The 18,466-nt window shown below is 46.4% G+C and overlaps 2 protein-coding genes and 1 non-coding gene across 5 annotated transcripts in view; 1 reads left to right on the forward strand and 2 right to left on the reverse strand.

Moving 5' to 3' along the window:
• Positions 1 to 437: 437 nt before the first annotated feature.
• On the reverse strand, positions 438 to 511 carry Trnan-guu (transfer RNA asparagine (anticodon GUU)). Its single transcript has one exon. It is a non-coding gene; the product is annotated as a tRNA-Asn (tRNA).
• Positions 512 to 1,356: 845 nt separating this feature from the next.
• Positions 1,357 to 10,120, forward strand: Psmb3 (proteasome 20S subunit beta 3). Its single transcript, XM_027924725.2, has 6 exons — positions 1,357 to 1,465; positions 1,797 to 1,981; positions 4,070 to 4,177; positions 7,079 to 7,256; positions 8,812 to 8,906; positions 10,002 to 10,120. The coding sequence occupies exons 1-6, from the start codon at positions 1,463 to 1,465 to the stop codon at positions 10,048 to 10,050; spliced, it is 618 nt and encodes a 205-aa protein (XP_027780526.1). The 5' UTR covers positions 1,357 to 1,462; the 3' UTR covers positions 10,051 to 10,120.
• A 3,902-nt stretch (positions 10,121 to 14,022) lies between these two features.
• Positions 14,023 to 18,466, reverse strand: part of Pip4k2b (phosphatidylinositol-5-phosphate 4-kinase type 2 beta) — a 31,895-nt gene continuing 27,451 nt past the window's right edge. For all 3 annotated transcript variants that reach the window (XM_027924637.2, XM_027924636.2, XM_071603766.1), the window contains one exon: positions 14,023 to 18,078. In XM_027924637.2, coding sequence (XP_027780438.1) covers positions 17,998 to 18,078 — 81 coding nt within the window. In that variant the 3' untranslated portion in view covers positions 14,023 to 17,997. The remainder of the gene's footprint in view (positions 18,079 to 18,466) is intronic.

Consider the following 18,466-nt stretch of genomic DNA (forward strand, 5'->3'; position numbering starts at 1 on the left):
CTATGTTCCCCTTCTGGAGCCTTTCTCCTCATCCCTCAGCTTGTCTCTGCCCTTCCTTCTCTATCTTCACAGTCCTCCCTTCCAGACATAGTATTTAGGGTTCGTACCATCCACTGATGGAGACAATGGAAAACTGTCTCCATTGCATATTCATTCTTAATCCTATGGAAAAAATTCACCATAAAACAAATCGCCTTTTCGTTTTCGTGATACAAAAGCCTCTGTCTGTTTTCCTGCAATCCAGTTTGAGCATAGCGGTGGGAAGGCAATGATGAGAAGAGCGAGAGAAATTATTCCGTCCTTTACAACAAATTTTTCAGTCCTCTGATTAGTCGCAGAAACAAACATTGCCTCTTCATTTCAATACAAAATTTGGCTTTTAGGAAGGTGTGATTTTTTAAAAAAGAAAAAGAATCCCATCAGGGAAAAAAAGGCTACGTCCCTGGGTGGGCTCGAACCACCAACCTTTCGGTTAACAGCCGAACGCGCTAACCGATTGCGCCACAGAGACTGCGATAACTGTTGGGGTAGCAGAGAGCCGAGTCAATGGGAAGGAGCCTGGATGGCACAGGAACCGTAACAAGAGCTCTGAAATCCAGCGAAGGAAAGCAGATCCTGGGAGAAAAGAAAAGGTCCTGTCCGTGAGGGAGGGCGATAGGGCTTGGTTGGGGAAGACGCAAAACGTGGTCGCTTCTCCTCGATTGCTAGAGGTCTGTCTGCTAGAGATCGGCACTGACCAATCTTGAGTTGTACTTACATGTGGAGAGGTCCGAACTGTCCCTTTTTAGGGTGACCTGAGACTTAGGGCTACACTGACGACCCGTCGGAGAGGTCCCAAAAAGTAGACCCACCTCTGCTCTCCAAAACTCCCTTTGAAGCTGAACCCCTGTAGCCGCAGAATACCCGCGACCTGCTCCCCTCCCTCTCGCATTTTTACAACTAGGACTTAATGGGAGCCTTCCAGACACCACGCACTGTTCAAAGCCAGAGAATATAGGAAGCTCGCAAAGTGCCCAGGTACAAGTAGCTGTAAGGATTTCTGGGACAGAGAAATAAAGTGAGGACAAGTGACTTATACAGCGTGCTCCATGAAAGCCCTGCAGCTCGGGGTGCAGCTCTCCAGCACTACTTTTCCAGCCCACGTGCGTGCCGGCCCCGCCCCTTCTCTAGTCCCTAAGGCTGAATTTGGGTCCGCCGATATCCCAGCATGCACCCCGACGCAGGGCTCTTCCGTACTCACAGTGACTTTTCACTTTCCGCTTTCCCCGCCCCGGTTTTGGCCTCTCAACCAAACCTGTGAAGATGATTGACGGATGGAACAGCCAATAGAAATCCCAAGTTGCCAGGAGGACTTGGTCTATCAACCAATGGAAAGGAAACAGCAAGATTGTTGGCGTAGAGAAAGCCAGGCCCGGTTTACTGGAATTGCAGCGGCGATCGGGGGTCCTAGTATACCGCAATCATGGTGAGAAAGGGGGTGAGGACAAAGGACATGGGGTAGGAATTGAGAAGCCGGGAGGGGTAAGGTCAGGCTTAGGAGCGGAGAGGGTATCTCTGGGTTGATGGAAAGAAGCAGGTTCAATTCGAAGGAAGCGGACCCCGCGGGGAGGACCTATGGGTTGAGTGGGGCTTTTAGCTGTCGCACAGGGCCCATCTAAAGAGCTGGAGTTCTGGGCGTCCAGGAGCCTCCAGTCTGGAGGACAGGGAGCACAGGAGCATTCAGATCGGGGGCTGGGCTGGGGGCTATGGCAGCCTTTGGCTCCTCGCGCTGAGGCCCTCCACTTTGTCTTCCCCAGTCTATTATGTCCTATAACGGAGGGGCCGTCATGGCCATGAAGGGGAAGAACTGTGTGGCCATCGCTGCAGACAGGCGCTTCGGGATCCAAGCGCAGATGGTGACCACGGACTTCCAGAAGATCTTTCCTATGGGTGACCGGCTATACATTGGCCTGGCGGGGCTCGCCACAGATGTCCAGACGGTGTAAGTGTCAGGGGTCTCTGCCCACACCCAGAACTTTCTTGGACCAACCTGGATGTTGGTCGGTCTGCCAAACACCTTCAGTGAGTCTGAGGCTTTTCCCATACCCCAGCGGTACAGATGTCTGAACAACCTAGACCAGCATTTACTCTGTTGGGCTCTGGAAGGCACCTTACTGTTCATGGACTCATTTAATCTCAGATATTACCAGGTTGCTGTCCCACTTTGCAGATGAACAATCCGAGAATCTCAGAGTGTCTTGTCCAATATGCAAGTTAATGGGTATCAGCCAGGATCCCGGTGCAGGTCTCTTTGTGCCGGGGATGGGGGGCAATAGGGGGTTGAAGTTAGGAGCTTTACCACTGAACTACATACCCAGCTCTATTTATTTATTTATTTATTGAGACAGGGTCTTACTTAGTTGTTGAGGCTGGCTTGCAAACCCCTGCCTCAGCCTGAGTCTGGGATTATAGGTGTGCACCACCAGCCCCAGTCCAGTGCAGATCTCTTTAAGGCCAGAGTGGTGTCTGCCCAGTTCCTAAAGAACTTCATGTCTAGTTGGTAAACAAAGCAGGTATACAGAGATAGTCAACTCATGATGGGTTGGTGCATATTTCCTCACCTGTAAGTTAGCTAGTTGATAGTGGTTATTTGTATGAAAAGGGAGAGTTTGGAAGAGAAGCCAAGTCAATTTTGTGATGGTCCAAGTGTGAAGATTATGGTCCTAAGAAAGTGGTGTAAAAAAACAATGGAAGGATCTGGGGCTTTGCCTTTTCTGTTACTGGGAATGGAACCCAGAGGTGCTTTACCACTGAGCCATATCCCCAGTCCTTTTTATTTTTATTTTGAGACATGGTCTCAATAAGTTGCTGAAGCTGGTCTTGACCTTTCAATCCTTCTGCTTCAGCCTCCTGAGTTGCTGAGATCACAGGTGAGTGCCATGACACCTGTTACACCACCATATTTTGGTATGGGGGGAGGGGGTTTCCTGGAACCAGTCCCTAATGGATATCAAGGGACAACTGTACTAAAATCTAGATTAGTATCCGGCACGTAAGCAACACAGTTAAGATCCAAAAATGATTCTTATTTTGAGCATGTTAACTAAAATATAGGAGCTGAGAAGACTAATTTTGGGGAAAAGATGATGACTTTGAGTTTGACACCAATTTTAAGGAGAAGGCAAGCCATTCAGAAATATCTTGCAAGCAATTAGGGTTTTAAAGTTACCAGCTCAGTGCAGGAGAGGCCCTGGTGATGTGTTAAATCCATGGGAGAAGATTCTGGAGAGACAAAGCAGGAGGGGAAAAGAATAGGCTGCAATTTGAGAACTGAATCTTATTTTAGCAGTGGCGGAGGAAGAGATGTCAGAGAAGAAAAGAGGAAAAGCACTGGGAAAGTATTCCATGCGGGAATATGAGGTCACAAGTGGCAGGGGCTGCAGGAAACTGGTGGCCTAAGGAGCAGCAGCTCTGGACTTCGGTCCTAAAAGGCTGAAAGACTCGTTCATGGATAGGGTGGACGCTTGTCAGAAAATATTCTCTCTCATTTCCCTTAAAGCCCCCTATGTCTCAAGAACATAGAATTTCACCTGAGCTCTAACCCAGCTCACCCTTTTCCCCTGCTGGAGTCAGAGAACCACAGCTCAGGTTCCTGTCAGCGTGCAGGCTCCCAGCAGCCTTGCTCTCTCCTCACACTGCTTCCTTTTCTTTGGGAGATTTTCTCACTGACTTTGCTTGTTTGTGGGCAACAGTTACTTCACTAGGCCTCAGTTTCCTCACCTGTAAGATGGAACTAAAGTTGTCTCTAAGTCTTTGTTGGAAGCATTGCTGTGCCTCCAACTCATTACAGAAACCAGGCATGGCATTGGTGGGCTCTGAGATGGCCCTAGGGGAAGTGTGGCCTTCTTTCTTGGATACCTTCCTGTCCATCAGCACAAAGCTGTTGCTTCTGAGTACATTTAAGACTTTGCAGCATCCCTTGGTCAGGAAAGAGGTTGTATATCTCCTTGAGTTCCTCCTGACTACCACAGGGTAGACTCAAGGGGACATCCAGCAATGACTCACTCACTTTTTTCTCCTCCCACTGTAGTGCTCAACGCCTCAAGTTCCGACTGAACCTGTATGAGTTGAAGGAAGGTCGGCAGATTAAGCCTTATACCCTCATGAGCATGGTGGCTAACCTCTTATATGAGAAACGGTGAGTGGAAGAACAGCCCTTGATTGGCCAAGTAGGCATGTTGAATGGAGGGACAGGCAGTCCTCCTTGTCCTCCCATTTCTCATTATTAGTATTAGTTTTTGTGAGGAAAACTCATTACAGAAACCAGGTGTGGTGATCACACCTATAATTCTAGTGACTCAGGAGGCTGAAGCAGGAGGATCCCATATTTGAGGTCAGTCTCAATAACTTAGCAAGGCCCTGAGCAAATTAGTGAGATCCTGTCTCCAAAATAGAAAATTTTTATAAAAAAGGCTGGGGATGTGGCTCAGTGGGATCCAAAATACCAAAACAATAACAAACAAACAAAAAAAAACAAAAATAAAACCCTAAGTTGTTTTTGTTTCTGTTGTTGTTTTGTTTATTTTATTTCAGTGCTAGGGATTGAAACCCTGGGCCTCATGCATGCTAGGCAAGTGCTCTACCGCTGAGCTATATATATCTCCAGTCTTTCTTTTTTATTTTGAAACAAGATCTTGCCGAATAGCTGAGGCTGGCCTTGAACTGGAACAGTCCTCTTGCCTCAGCCTCCCATGTAGCTGGAATTACAGACATGTACCACCACATCTAGCAACAGAAAAATTTTTAGATTGACTTATATGGGGAAGGGGGCAAGTCTTATAAAATTATAAAAATTCACTTACATCTAGCTGAATATTTAATGGCTTGTGCTTCTTAAAAAGAATAAAAATACGGTGAGACTCACATGAAAAATTCTGAATTCTTAGTTGCTATAGCTCAGAGCTTCATTCCCCAGCCCAAGTGAAATTTTTTTTTTTTTTTTTTTTTTTTTTTTTTTATCAGAATAGGTGGAGACAGTGATCTGCATGCTGTAGCATGTACTGGGCCTCCTAAAGAAAAACACTTTTCATGAGCCCAGGCCCCTCTGTGAAAAGACTGCAGTAAAAGTTAAAATTGACCTACAGCTGATGCTTTGGCAAAGCATGATCCTGACCCCAAACATAAGCCCTGAGCTCCATGACTGTCCTTGGTTTTAAGTTCATTATCCAGATACTCCGGGATTTTTTTTTTTTTTTTGTTTATTGAGAGGAAAATATAAAAATTTCAACTTTTTACAGAAATTGTTACCCAGGGGGGTCTTTTTGAGAAACTGGATTAAAGCATGTTACATACACACACACACACCCCTTTGTTTTTTCTGCCTTAACAATTTTAATTATTATTTTTCTGTGCTGGGGATTGAATCCAGGGCCTCCCACATGCTAGGTAAGTGCTTTACCACTGAGCTCTACCCCCAGCCCTAAAGTATTTTTCATAGAGCCATTCCTGAAGGTCATGCTCTTAGAAATTACTACAAGTCAATGAGACACATGGATAATACTTTTGTACTTACTGTTTCTATTGAGAATATTGTCCATTAGTTAAAAAGTATTTTATATGTAAAGATCCCTAAGATTAAGGCTCTGGGTTCCATCCAGCACTGCAAAGGGAAAAATAAAAGTTAGACACCATGATAGTTAACGGCAGTGTAGTGTAGATTTCCAAAGAACTAGCAGAGAGGATTCTGAATGTTCTCACCAAAAGAAATGACAAATCTTTGAAGTGATAGAGATGTTAAACACAATGAATTTATTATTACACAATGTATATATGTATCTAAACCATCACACTGTACCCCATAAATATGTACGATTATTATGTATCAATTAAATATAGAGTAAAACTTAGAAAAATGTAAGTCCTGAAAAAAAAAAAAATTAGACACCATGTGTGTTAGCATACACCTGTAATCCCAGTGACTAAGGAAGCTGAGGCAGGAGGACCCCAAGTTTGAGGTCAGCCTCAGCAATTAGTGAGACACTGTTTCAAACCATGGAAAGGGCTGGGGATGAGGAACCATGGTAGAGGGCCCCTGAGTTTAAAAATATATATCCCTAAGATTTGCTGGGCCTGGTGGTACACACCTGTAATCCCAGGTACTTGGGAGGCTGAAGCCAGAGGCTCACTAGTTTGAGGCAATTTAATGAGGCCCCCCACTCATCCACTACCCCCCCAAAAAAAAAAGTAAGACTGATTTTTTTCTCAATTTTTTGTTGTTGTTGTTTGTTTTGTACTGGGGATAATTAAACCTAGGGATGCTTTACCATTGTTCCACATCCCTATTCCTTTTTATTTTTTAATATGAGGGTCTTGCTAAGTTGCTGAGGGTCTCGCTAGGTTGCTGAGGCTATATACTTGGGTCCTTCTACTTCAGCCTCCAGAGTTGCTAGGATTATAGTCATGTACAACTATGCCCAACAAATTGATTATGCTCAGAGTTCGAGATCTAGAAAAAATTTCCAATAAGCTGCCATTTCCTTTTGTAGGCATTGAGAAATAACCCAGCTCACTGAGTCTCCCTCTTTGCCTTGCCTTGCCAGGTGGCTCAGAACAATACTATGTTCAGTCTGAATGACTTGTACTTGATTTGTTTTATTTTTTCAATAAACAGCCCCAAATTCTTTTTCTAAAGGCATAGAGGTATTGATGTTTAGAGAATTGAATAATGATAGAACTTTGGATTAGGATAGGGAAGGAGGCTGATTTCCCAAAGAAGGGAAGAAGTGAGGGCCAGGGTAAGATGGATGTGAAGGGAAGTGTCAGAGAAAAGAAGATGAAGCCAGGCACTGTAGCCATCCCAGCAACTTGGGAGGCTGGAATAGGAGGATCACGAGTTGATGGTGGTGAGGATGAGGTCTACAAGCATTGCCAGCTACTAGGAGAGGCTTAGGCAGAGCAGACCACGGGGAGAAGATCTTCCCAAGCAGGTCTTGAGTTTTCCTCCCAGGGTCGGACCAGAGCCTTGTCTGTCGGAATAGGCCTGCATATGAAAGTGAGTACTCTTGAGCCCTGGTTTCTCTCTCTGGTCCTGGTCCTACAGGTTTGGCCCCTACTACACAGAGCCAGTTATCGCTGGGTTGGACCCGAAGACCTTTAAGCCCTTCATTTGCTCTCTAGACCTCATTGGCTGCCCCATGGTGACTGACGACTTTGTAGTTAGTGGCACCTGCGCTGAACAAATGTACGGGATGTGCGAGTCCCTCTGGGAACCCAATATGGTGAGTTGGTGGCAGAGAGGGGAGCTGGGCTCTGGGGTAGCTACCCATGGCCATCAGGAACAAAATGTGGTTGTGTGGCAAGTCGTGGGGAGAATGGAGTGCCGGAGGGTAGACTACAGCTATTGCTCCTTGGGAGGGTTTCCAGGAGCATCGTCCCCCGGGGCCAGCAGACTCTGGAGGAGAGCACCCCTGTTAGGAGGCCCAGGTCAGCTGTTTACCACAGCCTCGAGTTGGATTTACTGGGTTCTCATTTCCATTATCAAACGAATATTTAACACAGTGCAGCATTAATGGCAGCTGACAGAATGGGTTTGGACCCAGGCTGTCTGGGTTGGAAACCTGGGTCCATCTACCATTTAGCTATTGTTTTATTTTGCTTTTAATGTATTTTTAGTTGTTGATGGACCTTTATTTTAATTCACTGTTTATGTGCGGTGCTAAGAATTGAACCCGGTGCCTCACACATGGTAGACAAGTGTGCGACCCCTGAGCTACACTCCCAGCCCCTGGTTATTGTTCTTGATTCTGTTATTTTACCTCCGTCACCTCAGCTGGGAAAGAGGGTACTGACAGAGACTGACTTAGGTGTGGTTTTAGGAAAGCTCATGAAGAGAGCTCAGGATACTGCCTCTTGGGAGGGGTAGCTATTGTCATTGCGTGCCAGCCCTCTAGGCTTGGACCTGGATACAGTGTGACTTGAGGGGCTTACTGACATCTACCAAAGCTTGACAGACACCCAGATACCTGTTAAAATGCAGTGTGCTGGGAAGAGGAGGAAGGAAAGGACCTGGTGGCAGGAGGACGGGCCTGGGCAAGGTACAGGCAGAGCTCGGTGTGTTCCGTGCATGACTAGAGCTCAGGGTGGCCATGGGGGCGGAATGCGGGTTGAGATGGGGTGGGAGGAGGAGATTGGAATGAGACTTCTAAGGGCCTCAAACCACACAAAGGAATTTAAAACACTTTCCCCCCACTGTAAGGAACTGGATGTGACAGGCTATTGTCATCTACAGGAGGCACTGAAGTCCTGAGCAAAGACGGTGGCAGTGGGGGCAGAAGGGCAGCCAGTCCGGGGGACTTCTGGGAAGGAAGCAGGGGAGGAGGCAGATGCTGAAGAGGCTGAGTCTCCCCCTAGCTTAGCCAGGCTGAGTGTGGGAGGAGGAGCTGGTTTGGGGTGGGGAGGGTGGACATGGTTGGACAGGTTGAATTCTGAGGTGCCTATGGGACATCCAGGGGGAGAGTTCATCCAGCAGCCGAGAAAGCACATCAGAGCCAAGTGGAGATTGTTTTCCGCATTTTATAGAAGAGGAGTTAAGGTTCAGTGAAGGGACACGTTACTTGCTCAGGTCACGCTGCTGGCTCCTGGAGGAAATTCAGAGTGTGACATCTTTACATAGTGCTGCTCCCTGCCAAGGAAGGAGTTGAGGCTTCCCACATCCAGGGAATAGCCTCACTTCAAGCATGGCAGAAGCCAGAACTGGGACCTTGAGGCTAGAAAAAAAGAAAGTAAAGGAGCCAGACTAAGTCAGGAGTCTGAAAGGGCTCTGCTCTGCCACAGGATCCAGAACACCTGTTTGAAACCATCTCCCAAGCCATGCTGAACGCTGTGGACCGGGACGCAGTGTCAGGCATGGGAGTCATTGTCCACATCATGTGAGTACATGTTGGGAGAAGTCTGGACACTTTGCAGATACCTGTCTCTCTGCTGCCCCACGAGCACTCCATCTTCCCAGCCAGCTGGGCAGGCATGAGGAGAAAAAAGCCTGGGCTTGTGGCAGGCACTGAGCAGAAGTCAGTGCTTCCATGCCACCCCCCCAGCCTCTGCCAGGTGGGGCTCCATGACCCTGAGCTGCCTCCTCTGCTCATATTCTTCCCTAATGGTGACCCTAAGATCTCAGGGAGCTATGTGGGCAGGAGCCACAGCAAAGCTACTGCAAATTGAACATCTGGGCAGCTCCCCATTCTTTCTCCTGACCCCCACAAGTCCAGAACCCAGAACCATGTGATGTGCTGAGCTCTGGGGAACCATTTTCCAGCTCTCTAACTGCCACACACACACCCCTCTTTGGGACTGTGACCAGACCTAATTGTCTAAAGTAGAAAGTGTTCTTCCAGCTGCTTTCTGCAGTCCAGTCAGTGTTCAGACCCTTTTCCTCTTGGGGTAGCCTGCTAGCTTCCTGCGAGTACAGAATTTACCACCCTAAGGTTCTCTTGTGTTCACTGGGATGAGATCAAGGGGATCTCTAGGCCTGAGGAACCTTTTTTTTTTTTTCTTTTTTTCCCCCTCTATAGTGTGGAGTAAATCCAGGGCCTTGCATATGCTAGACAAGTGCCCTACCCCAGCTCCTTTTTAAAATTTTATTTTGAGATAGGGCCTCTCTAAGTTGCTGAGGGTGGCCCTAAACCCGAGATCCTCCTGCTTCAGCCTCCCAGATAGCTGGGATTACAGTGTGCGCCGCTGCACCCAGCTCCGGAGTGCCTTTTGTTCTTTGGAGGGCATCTCAGTCCACCATTTTCTGGGAGAAGCTCCCCTAGGTGATTCTCCTGTGGAGTCTTCCCAGTTCTCCCTCTCATCCTCCTGCTTCTCACCACAGGCTGACACCAGCTGAGGCTTGCTGGACAGTTCCTGGGGGCAGTAGGTGGCCCTCAGCTCTCCTTGCCCAGAGCCCGGTGTTAAGGCTGGGGCAGGAGGCGTAGCTACCAGTTAGGTGGGTATACATGTTTTCTTGTCATTTTCTCCCTCTACAGTGAGAAGGATAAGATCACCACCAGGACACTGAAGGCCCGAATGGACTGACCCCGTTCACAGACTCCAGTTTTTCTCTTTTCTTTCCTTTTTTTAAAAAAATAAAATAGCCTTTCTTTCATTACTGCTTGTCTTTGGTGCTTCCCCACAACTCTTTGGCCCCAACTAGGCAGGTACAAAGAGCTACTAAGGTTTAGCTTGGTCCTCAGATTTTTCTTTCTTTTTCTTAGGGATGGGTGTGGTGGGGTGGAACCCAGTTCCTTGTACATGCTAAGCAGGTGCTCCTACTGGGCTCAGGTTTTCCTTTTGATATGTGTGCTGCTCCACTGATCCATCAGGGAGAATAATCTACAAGTCACTGTGGAATGCTTGCTCTGGGCTTGGCCTTGAATAAATTGCTTTCACCTTCTAGAATTTAATCATCATAATGAGCCAGAGCAGTTGTGATTAAAGGGCAGATAGAGAACTTGTCCAAGGCTACTTTATTTATTTATATTTTTTAAGGTACCGAGGATGGAACCCAGGGTGCTCTACACATTGCCAAGTACTCTTATTTTTTGAGACATGGTCTCATTAAGTTGCTGAGGCCAGCCTCCAACTGTGATCCTCAATCTTTTATAAAAAATGTTTAAGATAGAAATTCGGCCAAGTACCCACAAGAGGTTTTTTTTTTTTGTTTCTTTTTTATTTTTTTTAGTTTTCGGCGAACACAACATCTTTGTTTGTATGTGGTGCTGAGGATCTAACCTGGGCTGCACGGACACCAGGCAAGTGCGCTACTGCTTGAGCCACATCCCCAGCCCTTTTTTTTTTTTTTTTTTTTTTTAATATTTATTTTTTAGTTGTAGTTGGGCACAACACCTTTATTTCACTTGTTTATTTTTGTATGTGGTGCTGAGGATCGAACCCAGGGTCTCGCACGTGCAAGGCGAGCACCCTACCACTGAGCCACAACTCCAGCCCCCACAAGAGGTTTTCTGCGTCAGTTTTAGAATCAACCTGGGGAGTTCACAAAACACACTGGATCTCATCCCTTGAGGTGTTGACTTAATTGACTTTTTAGGGTCAATTATCTGTCTTCTAAGATACCCTGAGCCCAGCTTGCAAGCTGTAGTAGATGCCTTAGAAAACAAAGGGACATTTGTTTAGCACAGTGGATCCCAAACAGCCACCCCAGAATGCCTCCCACGGGCACTGCGACACACATCACTGGCAGCAAAATCCCTGCTAGAGATTTTGGACACAGCTGGACAAGGAGAGTGGAGCCATGGGAAAACAGTACACAAGGGCTCTTGAGGGCTTCCTGCAGGTCTTTTCAGTCATAGATAGAGGCAGGGGGTTTTTGTCTTGTTTTTGTACTGGGGATGGAACTCAGGGCAGTCGACCACTGAGCCACATCCTTTGGGGTTGAACCCAGGGCCTTGTGCATGCAAGGCAAGCACTCTACCAACTGAGCTATATCACCAGTACCCCACCCCAACAGCCCTATTTTGTATTTTATTTAGAGACAGGGTCTGAGTTGCTTAGTGCCTCACTTTTGCTAAGGCTGGTTTTGAACTCACGATTCTCCTCCCTCCTAAGCCCCTGGGACTATAGGCATGTGCCATTGCACCCAGCCAGAGACAGTTTTGAAGAAATCTCAGTAAAGGATCATGCATTTCCAATGATTTTTTTTTCTTTTGGTACTGGATATTGAACCCTGGGTGCTTTACCACTGAGTATTTTTATTTTTTCTTTTGAGACATGTTTCACCAAGTTGCATAGGGCCTCACAAAATTGCTGAGGCTGGCTTCGAATCTGCAATCCTCTTGCCTCAGCCTCCCAAGTGGCTGGAATTACAGGCCAGCACCACCACGCAGGGATCCAGTGATTTTTAATTGGTAATAAAGCTGACCTAGATCATCAAAGACAAGTAACACTGAAGGACAGCAAGTAGCATGGCCACTAAAATAACAAAAATGGAACATCAGCAAAGATTAGGATGAATGTATATCAAGATTTCCATGAAGTTGTCCAGGGTATAAGGAAATTTCAAGAGCAAGAATGTCTTCCCTGCTGGATGCAGTGGTGCATGCTGTAATCCCAGTAGCTGGGGAGGCTGAGACAGGAGAATCACAGATTCAAAGCCAGCCTCAGCAACCATGAGGCGCTAAGCGACTCAGTGAGACCCTATCTCTAAGATAAAAAAAAAAAAATAGGGCCAAGAGGGGCTTGGGTTGTGGCTCAGTGGTAGAGCGCTTGCCTAGCATGCATGAGGCAGTGGGTTTGATCCCCAGCACCACATAAAAATAAAAAATACAATAAAGGTGTTATGCCCATCTACAACTAAATGTAAATATATCGATAGATAGATAGATAAAGGGCTGGGGATGTGGCTCAGGGGTTGAATTCAATCCCCAGTACCAAAAAAGAAAGAAAATAATGCCTTCCCTCACTAGAAATAACTCAGAAAGAAGAAACAAGAACTGCTGCCATCAAGAATCCCTTGAGTTTTAGCTCCCAACTGCCAGGGGAAGCCCTCATCTCCTCCTTCTTTCCTTACAGGTTTACATAATGTTGGTACCTTTTTTTTTTTTTAAGAGATAATTTTTTAATATTTATTTTTTAGTTTTCAGCGGACACAACATCTTTATTTATATGTGGTGCTGAGGATCGAACCCAGTGCTGCGCACATGCCAGGCGCGCGCGCTACAGCTTGAGCCACATCCCCAGCCCACCTTTCTATCCTTAAACAGATGATCACCGTGTTAACCTTAGACCAAGAAGCCAGTTAATCCTTTCTATGAAGCTAATATAATGGTTCTTTCCAGACCAATTTAAAGGAAACCCAAGGCTGCTTCAAAGATTGTCTGATTCTTTTAAAATACATGTCTACCTATTCAAGGATACATTCTTTTTTTTTTTTTTAAGAGCTTACATTTTAATAGGGATGAATCAGTTTGGAATCTGTTTGCCAAGCTGAAGTCATAGGTTGTGAAATAATTTTTAACTCTTGGAATCATATTACCTACTCTAAATAGAAGCATAGGGAGGGTTTGTTTGTTTTAATGTGAATTTTTGCCTGTCTTTAAAAATGTTGATGTCAACTCTAATTAACCTTAAATACACTAAATGGAATCTACAAAAGTGAGCTATCTCAGAACTTTCTTGGTGCTACAGTTTTTGTTTTCCAGTGGCTAAAATACCAAAATGCCTTTTGTATTAAAAATTGCTTACCAAGGCTGTTATTTATTTTTGTACTGGGGATTGAACTCGGGGGCACTTGACCACTGGGCCACACATCCCCAGCCCCATTTTGTATTTTATTTAGAGACAGGGTCTCACTGAGTTGTTTAGCACCTTGCTTTTGCTGAGGCTGGCTTTGAACTCACGATCTTCCTGTCTCAGCCTCTGGAGCCACTGGGATCATAGGCGTGCGCCACAGCACCCAGCTATTACTACTGTTCTTGAAGATGATAGTATTCTATGTGGCCAAATATTTGAACTCATTCTGGACTTAGGCTTGTCAATGTATACTTGTTTTCTTAATTTAAGTCCTTTCACAGCCATGCTAAGGGTGGAATCCTCCTTCCTTTACAAGTATTTCTGGTTAAGGGATGTGAAAAAAACTAAAGCTTTGTTTGGTGTAATCTGAAACATAAAATTGATCTTTCACAGAGATGATGAATGTTTCTGCTACATACTTTTATATATTACTTATCAAACTAGTTAACAAGTATTTTTATGTTTGTACACAAATATGCTTTCACAGTTGCAAAGGTTGGCCTCAAATTTGCAATCCTCTTGCCTCTGCCTCCAGAGTTGTTGGGATTACAGGTGTGCACCACCAGACTCTGCTTAATTAACATTGCTTATTAGTTGTATCTATAAGTGGAATGACACTGACCACATTCTTTCTTCAGACTCAAGCCATACACTGATTTTGCCCAAGCAGCCCCTAAAACTGGGACCAAAACTTTTAATTCTGGGGGGGGGAGTATATGTGTCGGAAGACATTCCCAAAGGATTCACACGTACCAGATGTACACAAAGCTTTTTGAGTTTTATTTTTTCCTTGGGTTGGAGATTCATCTTAACATGCATGCATTTTAAAACAGTAACGGGGTCTCGAACTGTTTCGAGTGGACATTAGACAAGCACAGGGGGTGGAAAATTCCTATTTAAAAAAATGAACTTGCAGTGGGAAGCTGAAAAGCCCCACCCATGGTGGGGTGGTAGTTTATCCTGCTTCCCTAAAAGGTGACTCCAAACTTCATATTTTTTGTTTACAATGATCTGACCTGATGTTGTGGTGTGCTGAGCAGCATAGGGCTTTCCCCAGGCCTGCCGCCCCTACCTCGTCACAAAATGGCTGTAAGTCCAAGTGTTCTAAAAATTTCTTCCCCAGTCTCTTTCCTGGGATCTCAGCATGACCTGCTAAGGAACAGCTGAGTCTCCTTTCCCTTTTCCATAAGGGCTACTCTTCATAAGTGGCATTTATCAAAGGAGGCCTAGAGTCATATCACTGCCCCTTGCAGACGGCAGGTCGATTTGGGGGTAGCTGTTTGAATGTGCTTCCCTTTGAGGACCCCCCCTTCCTACATTACTGCCTTTAAGTGAGGTCTCTAGACGTGAGGGGACCACAGGTCTAAGGCCAGAGCTGTGAGGGTTAACACACTGTCCTTCTAGCCTTCAACATTCAAATGCTAGAGAGTGCTAATGTTTTTCTCTCCAGACTTGATTTGGTAAAAAAGATAATAGGGGGTGGGACTGGCTATGAAGAAAGCCCCAGAATTGGCGGGGCAGACTGTGAAGGGGGAACATCTCTGGGGCAGGAGTCTCAAGTCTCTGTCTCACACCCTGAGCATTACCAAGAGGTGCTCAGGCCTAGAGCACAGGAGAGGAGTGAAGGAGGGAATGGGGGAAGGAGGAAAAGCTGCCTGTAGTGGAAACTTGAGTGCCACTGAGAACAGCCACAGGGGCCACTCATGGGTAAGCCACAGACCAGTGACCCCTGAGCTAGATGAGGACGGAGCACTGCTTCTGGAACTCTGCTCCTAGAACTGCTGGCTTCCCGGATGCCCTGCAACCCCACCAGCCTCAGAGAAGGCAAGTGTCCTGGAGGAAAGACCCCGTGGTTAATGAACAAGGACACAAGGCCAGGCTTTCGTCTAGGGGTCTGCCAGTGTGATTTTCTAAGCACCCCTCACATCTTTCCAAGTACCCCCCACCATGCTGTTGTTGGTGATGACTGGGAGATGATTGCTCAGCTGTGACATTTCAGAAGAGGGACAGGGACAGAGACAGAGAAGTTGAGTAGATGTTACCCAGTAAAGGGGAGAATGAGGGAATGGAAAGGAACCCTGCCCTATCTCACCCAGGCCTCACCATTCAGCCTAGTCCTTATTCCTATACCTTTGTTTCCAGGAGACCCCAAATTATTCTGGGGTGCCATAAGACTGTTCAGCTTCTCTGCATGGCCTGGGGGAGGTAGGTTGGGAATAGTCCCTTCCCCTGAGACGCCTCCTACTGCCCACAAAGGGAATGGTAGGACTTGGGAAAGAAGAGGGAGCAGGTGAACGCGGGGATCAATTCATTTTCAGACTGCAAGCCAAACAACATCTTTATCATTACAAAAGAAGAGAAAGAAAACTTGTATAAACCAAGATAAATAGGTTTTAAACATCTGAATGCCAAAGGAATTAGAGGGCCAAACCCAAGGTTTTGAAGATAGCACAGAGAATGACCTTTAAAAAAAAAATCTAAAATCCACCAAACCACAGCTCAAATGTTTCGACCCAATCAACAATACTGTCAGGAAAACAAAAAGCATTTGAAACAGAATGCTACCTCTCAAAATGTAAACAATATATATATATATATATATATATGTGTGTGTGTGTGTGTGTGTGTGTGTGTGTATATATATATATAATTTTTTTAAAAAAAACCCACAAAAACTCAATGTTAAACAAGTTAGATACCTGGTAGTTGCTTTAACTGATAAGATTGTGTGACACTTTTTGATACACATTATGGCAACATGATCAGCAGACCCAGTGCAGAAAAGCTGGCGGGGCCCAAGGCTATGGAGGCTGCTGAAAGACAGCTTTCCAAGCTGTGGAGATGCTGGGCCTAACTGGGAACAGATCCAAAATTTCACTCTTGATTATGAGGTGGGGAAATCAAGTCCAAACATTATTCCTACATAATCCCTTTCCTAAGTCAAAATTGTTTTCTCCCAGAGCCACATGGTTCCAAGTGTTTCCCGAGTCACTTCATGGCTCTGCTCTAATTGTTCAAAGCTAGCTCTGCCCTTCCAGAAGAGGGCGGCCCCAACGAGGCCTAAGAATGCTGCCTCCATTCCTTCCTGACCTGAATGCTGTGGGCAAGACACACACAGCATTGGTTTCTGCTCCAGAAGCCGAGCTTAGCCATTTTGGAGGAAGCCACAGGAAACCACCTATTCATTTAAAATGATTCACAAACCAACTTCACATCTTTGGGGTTATCTACAAATTTTACCATCTTTCATCCCAAGTTCCCAATTATTGGTGAGGGGGTGGGATGATATAGGAATGTACCACCTCCAACATGGAACAATGGAGCCATTTCCCTCCTGGCGACCAGCTACTGATGGTAACAAAACAGGTGTGGCTCACTTCTGAGAGCCTGGGAGGCAGGCTGTGAGACTGGATGGAAATCCTGAAGGAAGCTGCAGGATGCCACTTCTTCCAGAGTCTTGTGAGCCACAGGTTTAGAGAGAGGCAATAAAAGAAAAACAGCCCCAATGCTGGAGCTGGGTCAAACCCCACTCAGGTTTTCAAGTTGGATTTCCTGAGTCACATCCTCAAGTGACTCAGAAGCAACCTCAGTTTCGGATGCCACACTCCTTGTTGTGGGCACCTTGCTTGCTATAACCGTCCAGGTGAAAAACCATGAGTACAGAGAGCCAGACATCTACATGGTGGGCCTGAGGCTTAAAGAGGTGTCTCTGCAAAGAGCACCCAGGTTCTCGGAGTTCTGTCCTCGGTGACAAGCCAACCACAGGTGAGAGCGCCTGGAGGTCAGTAGGAAGGAACAGATGAGGCTCACAAGACCTTATTTGACATACATCAGTTTGGGGGGTCTTCCCAAAGGAAGTTCCCATTTAAACACGAGAGTTCTGTTATATCCAAAGGTGCTTTCTAGGTCCTCTTGAGCCAATGAAGCAGGCTTGACAGAATATCTCAACTCCAGGGACCAAGCGAGCCTGGGACTTGGATGATGACCACAGGGTTCTCTGAGAACCAGCTGTCCAAGAGCCCAGCAGCTCCCTCACCCATTACCATCCCATGAGGATGGACCTGTTCCCCTTGGAGGTCTCCAACTCTGATCCAAGATGTCAGGCATTGGCCTGCAGTGCTCCTTTGGGAGGACAGCACTGGAGGATAGAATGGAGGAGTAAAAACGTAACATTTCACTTGGATCCAAGGTAGAAAGGTAGAAGAAATTATGCACAATACTCTATAAAATTAAAAAGTTAATCCAAGTAAGATCAAATGCAGCAGGGCGAGGTGTCTGACCTCTTCTCCTTGCTGGTGTCAGTGCACCCTGCTCGGAGCAGACCTCTGTGCTGGGCCTACCAGGTGCCTCTTTAATTGAAGGAAACTGAGAGCCGGGCAGGGATGGGAAGGTGGCTAAGGTGAGCAATGAAATTTCAGAAACAAAGCCCAAATAAACCCACCAAGTCACAAGATACCAAAGGGAACACCTTTGTAACCTGGGTCAAATGGGGAAAAAAAATCAAGGGTAAGCAGAAGGTGAGGTTATGTCCTGTGAGCATGTGCATACACAGCACATCCCCCTCTTCCCTAGCTAAAGCTGCTCTCAGTGTCACAGGCTACAGTCTCAATACTAAAGCCTTCCAGGCCCCCCACTCTGTTCCCTATCCTCCCATCTAGCCCCAAAATATCCTCTCCCTCTCCAATCCCCGATCCCATATCCAGCTCTCTGGCTCTGGCTGAAGGCAGAAGAAAACTACGTCAGGATGTTGGACATGAACTCGTTGAAGCGTTTGGAGTACTGCTCAGGGTTCACAGTCGAGATCTCGGCCCCTGCCTGTAACACACAAGAGGCCCATTCAGGTCAGTTCCTTATCCTTAACCAGGAGGCTGCATCTGGGAGGAGCCAGGTCTTCAGACCGGGCAGGCCACCTCAGGAAGCAGTTCAAAGTGTCACGTCCCTGGCTCCACTCCTCTAATTTACACACTCAGGTCTGCAGTGAAGTAGAAAAAAGGCACTGGGGAGGTGGCAGAGAAGGCCTGGTTCTCTGTGGGGGGCCCTGTGTGGAGAACAGTAGCTCAAGCTGTGGGGAAACAGGCCAATGGGGAGCAGTGTGGGCATGTAAACAAAGCTATTCCTGGCCATTCAACAAGATGCACAACATGCCCGGCAGCCCCCAGGGAAAGAAGCTGGCGGGCTCAGGGCCCAGAGGGCCAGAGAACTG

The sequence above is a fragment of the Marmota flaviventris genome, chromosome 17, assembly GCF_047511675.1.
Source record: "Marmota flaviventris isolate mMarFla1 chromosome 17, mMarFla1.hap1, whole genome shotgun sequence".
NCBI classification, from domain to species: domain Eukaryota; kingdom Metazoa; phylum Chordata; class Mammalia; order Rodentia; family Sciuridae; genus Marmota; species Marmota flaviventris.

Excerpts from the sequence above, each read along its gene's own strand:
- Psmb3 (XM_027924725.2), top strand. Across the intron at positions 1,982-4,069 it reads GCCACAGATGTCCAGACGGT|TGCTCAACGCCTCAAGTTCC; the intron begins GTAAGTGTCAGG and ends CTCCCACTGTAG. Across the intron at positions 7,257-8,811 it reads CCCTCTGGGAACCCAATATG|GATCCAGAACACCTGTTTGA; the intron begins GTGAGTTGGTGG and ends GCTCTGCCACAG.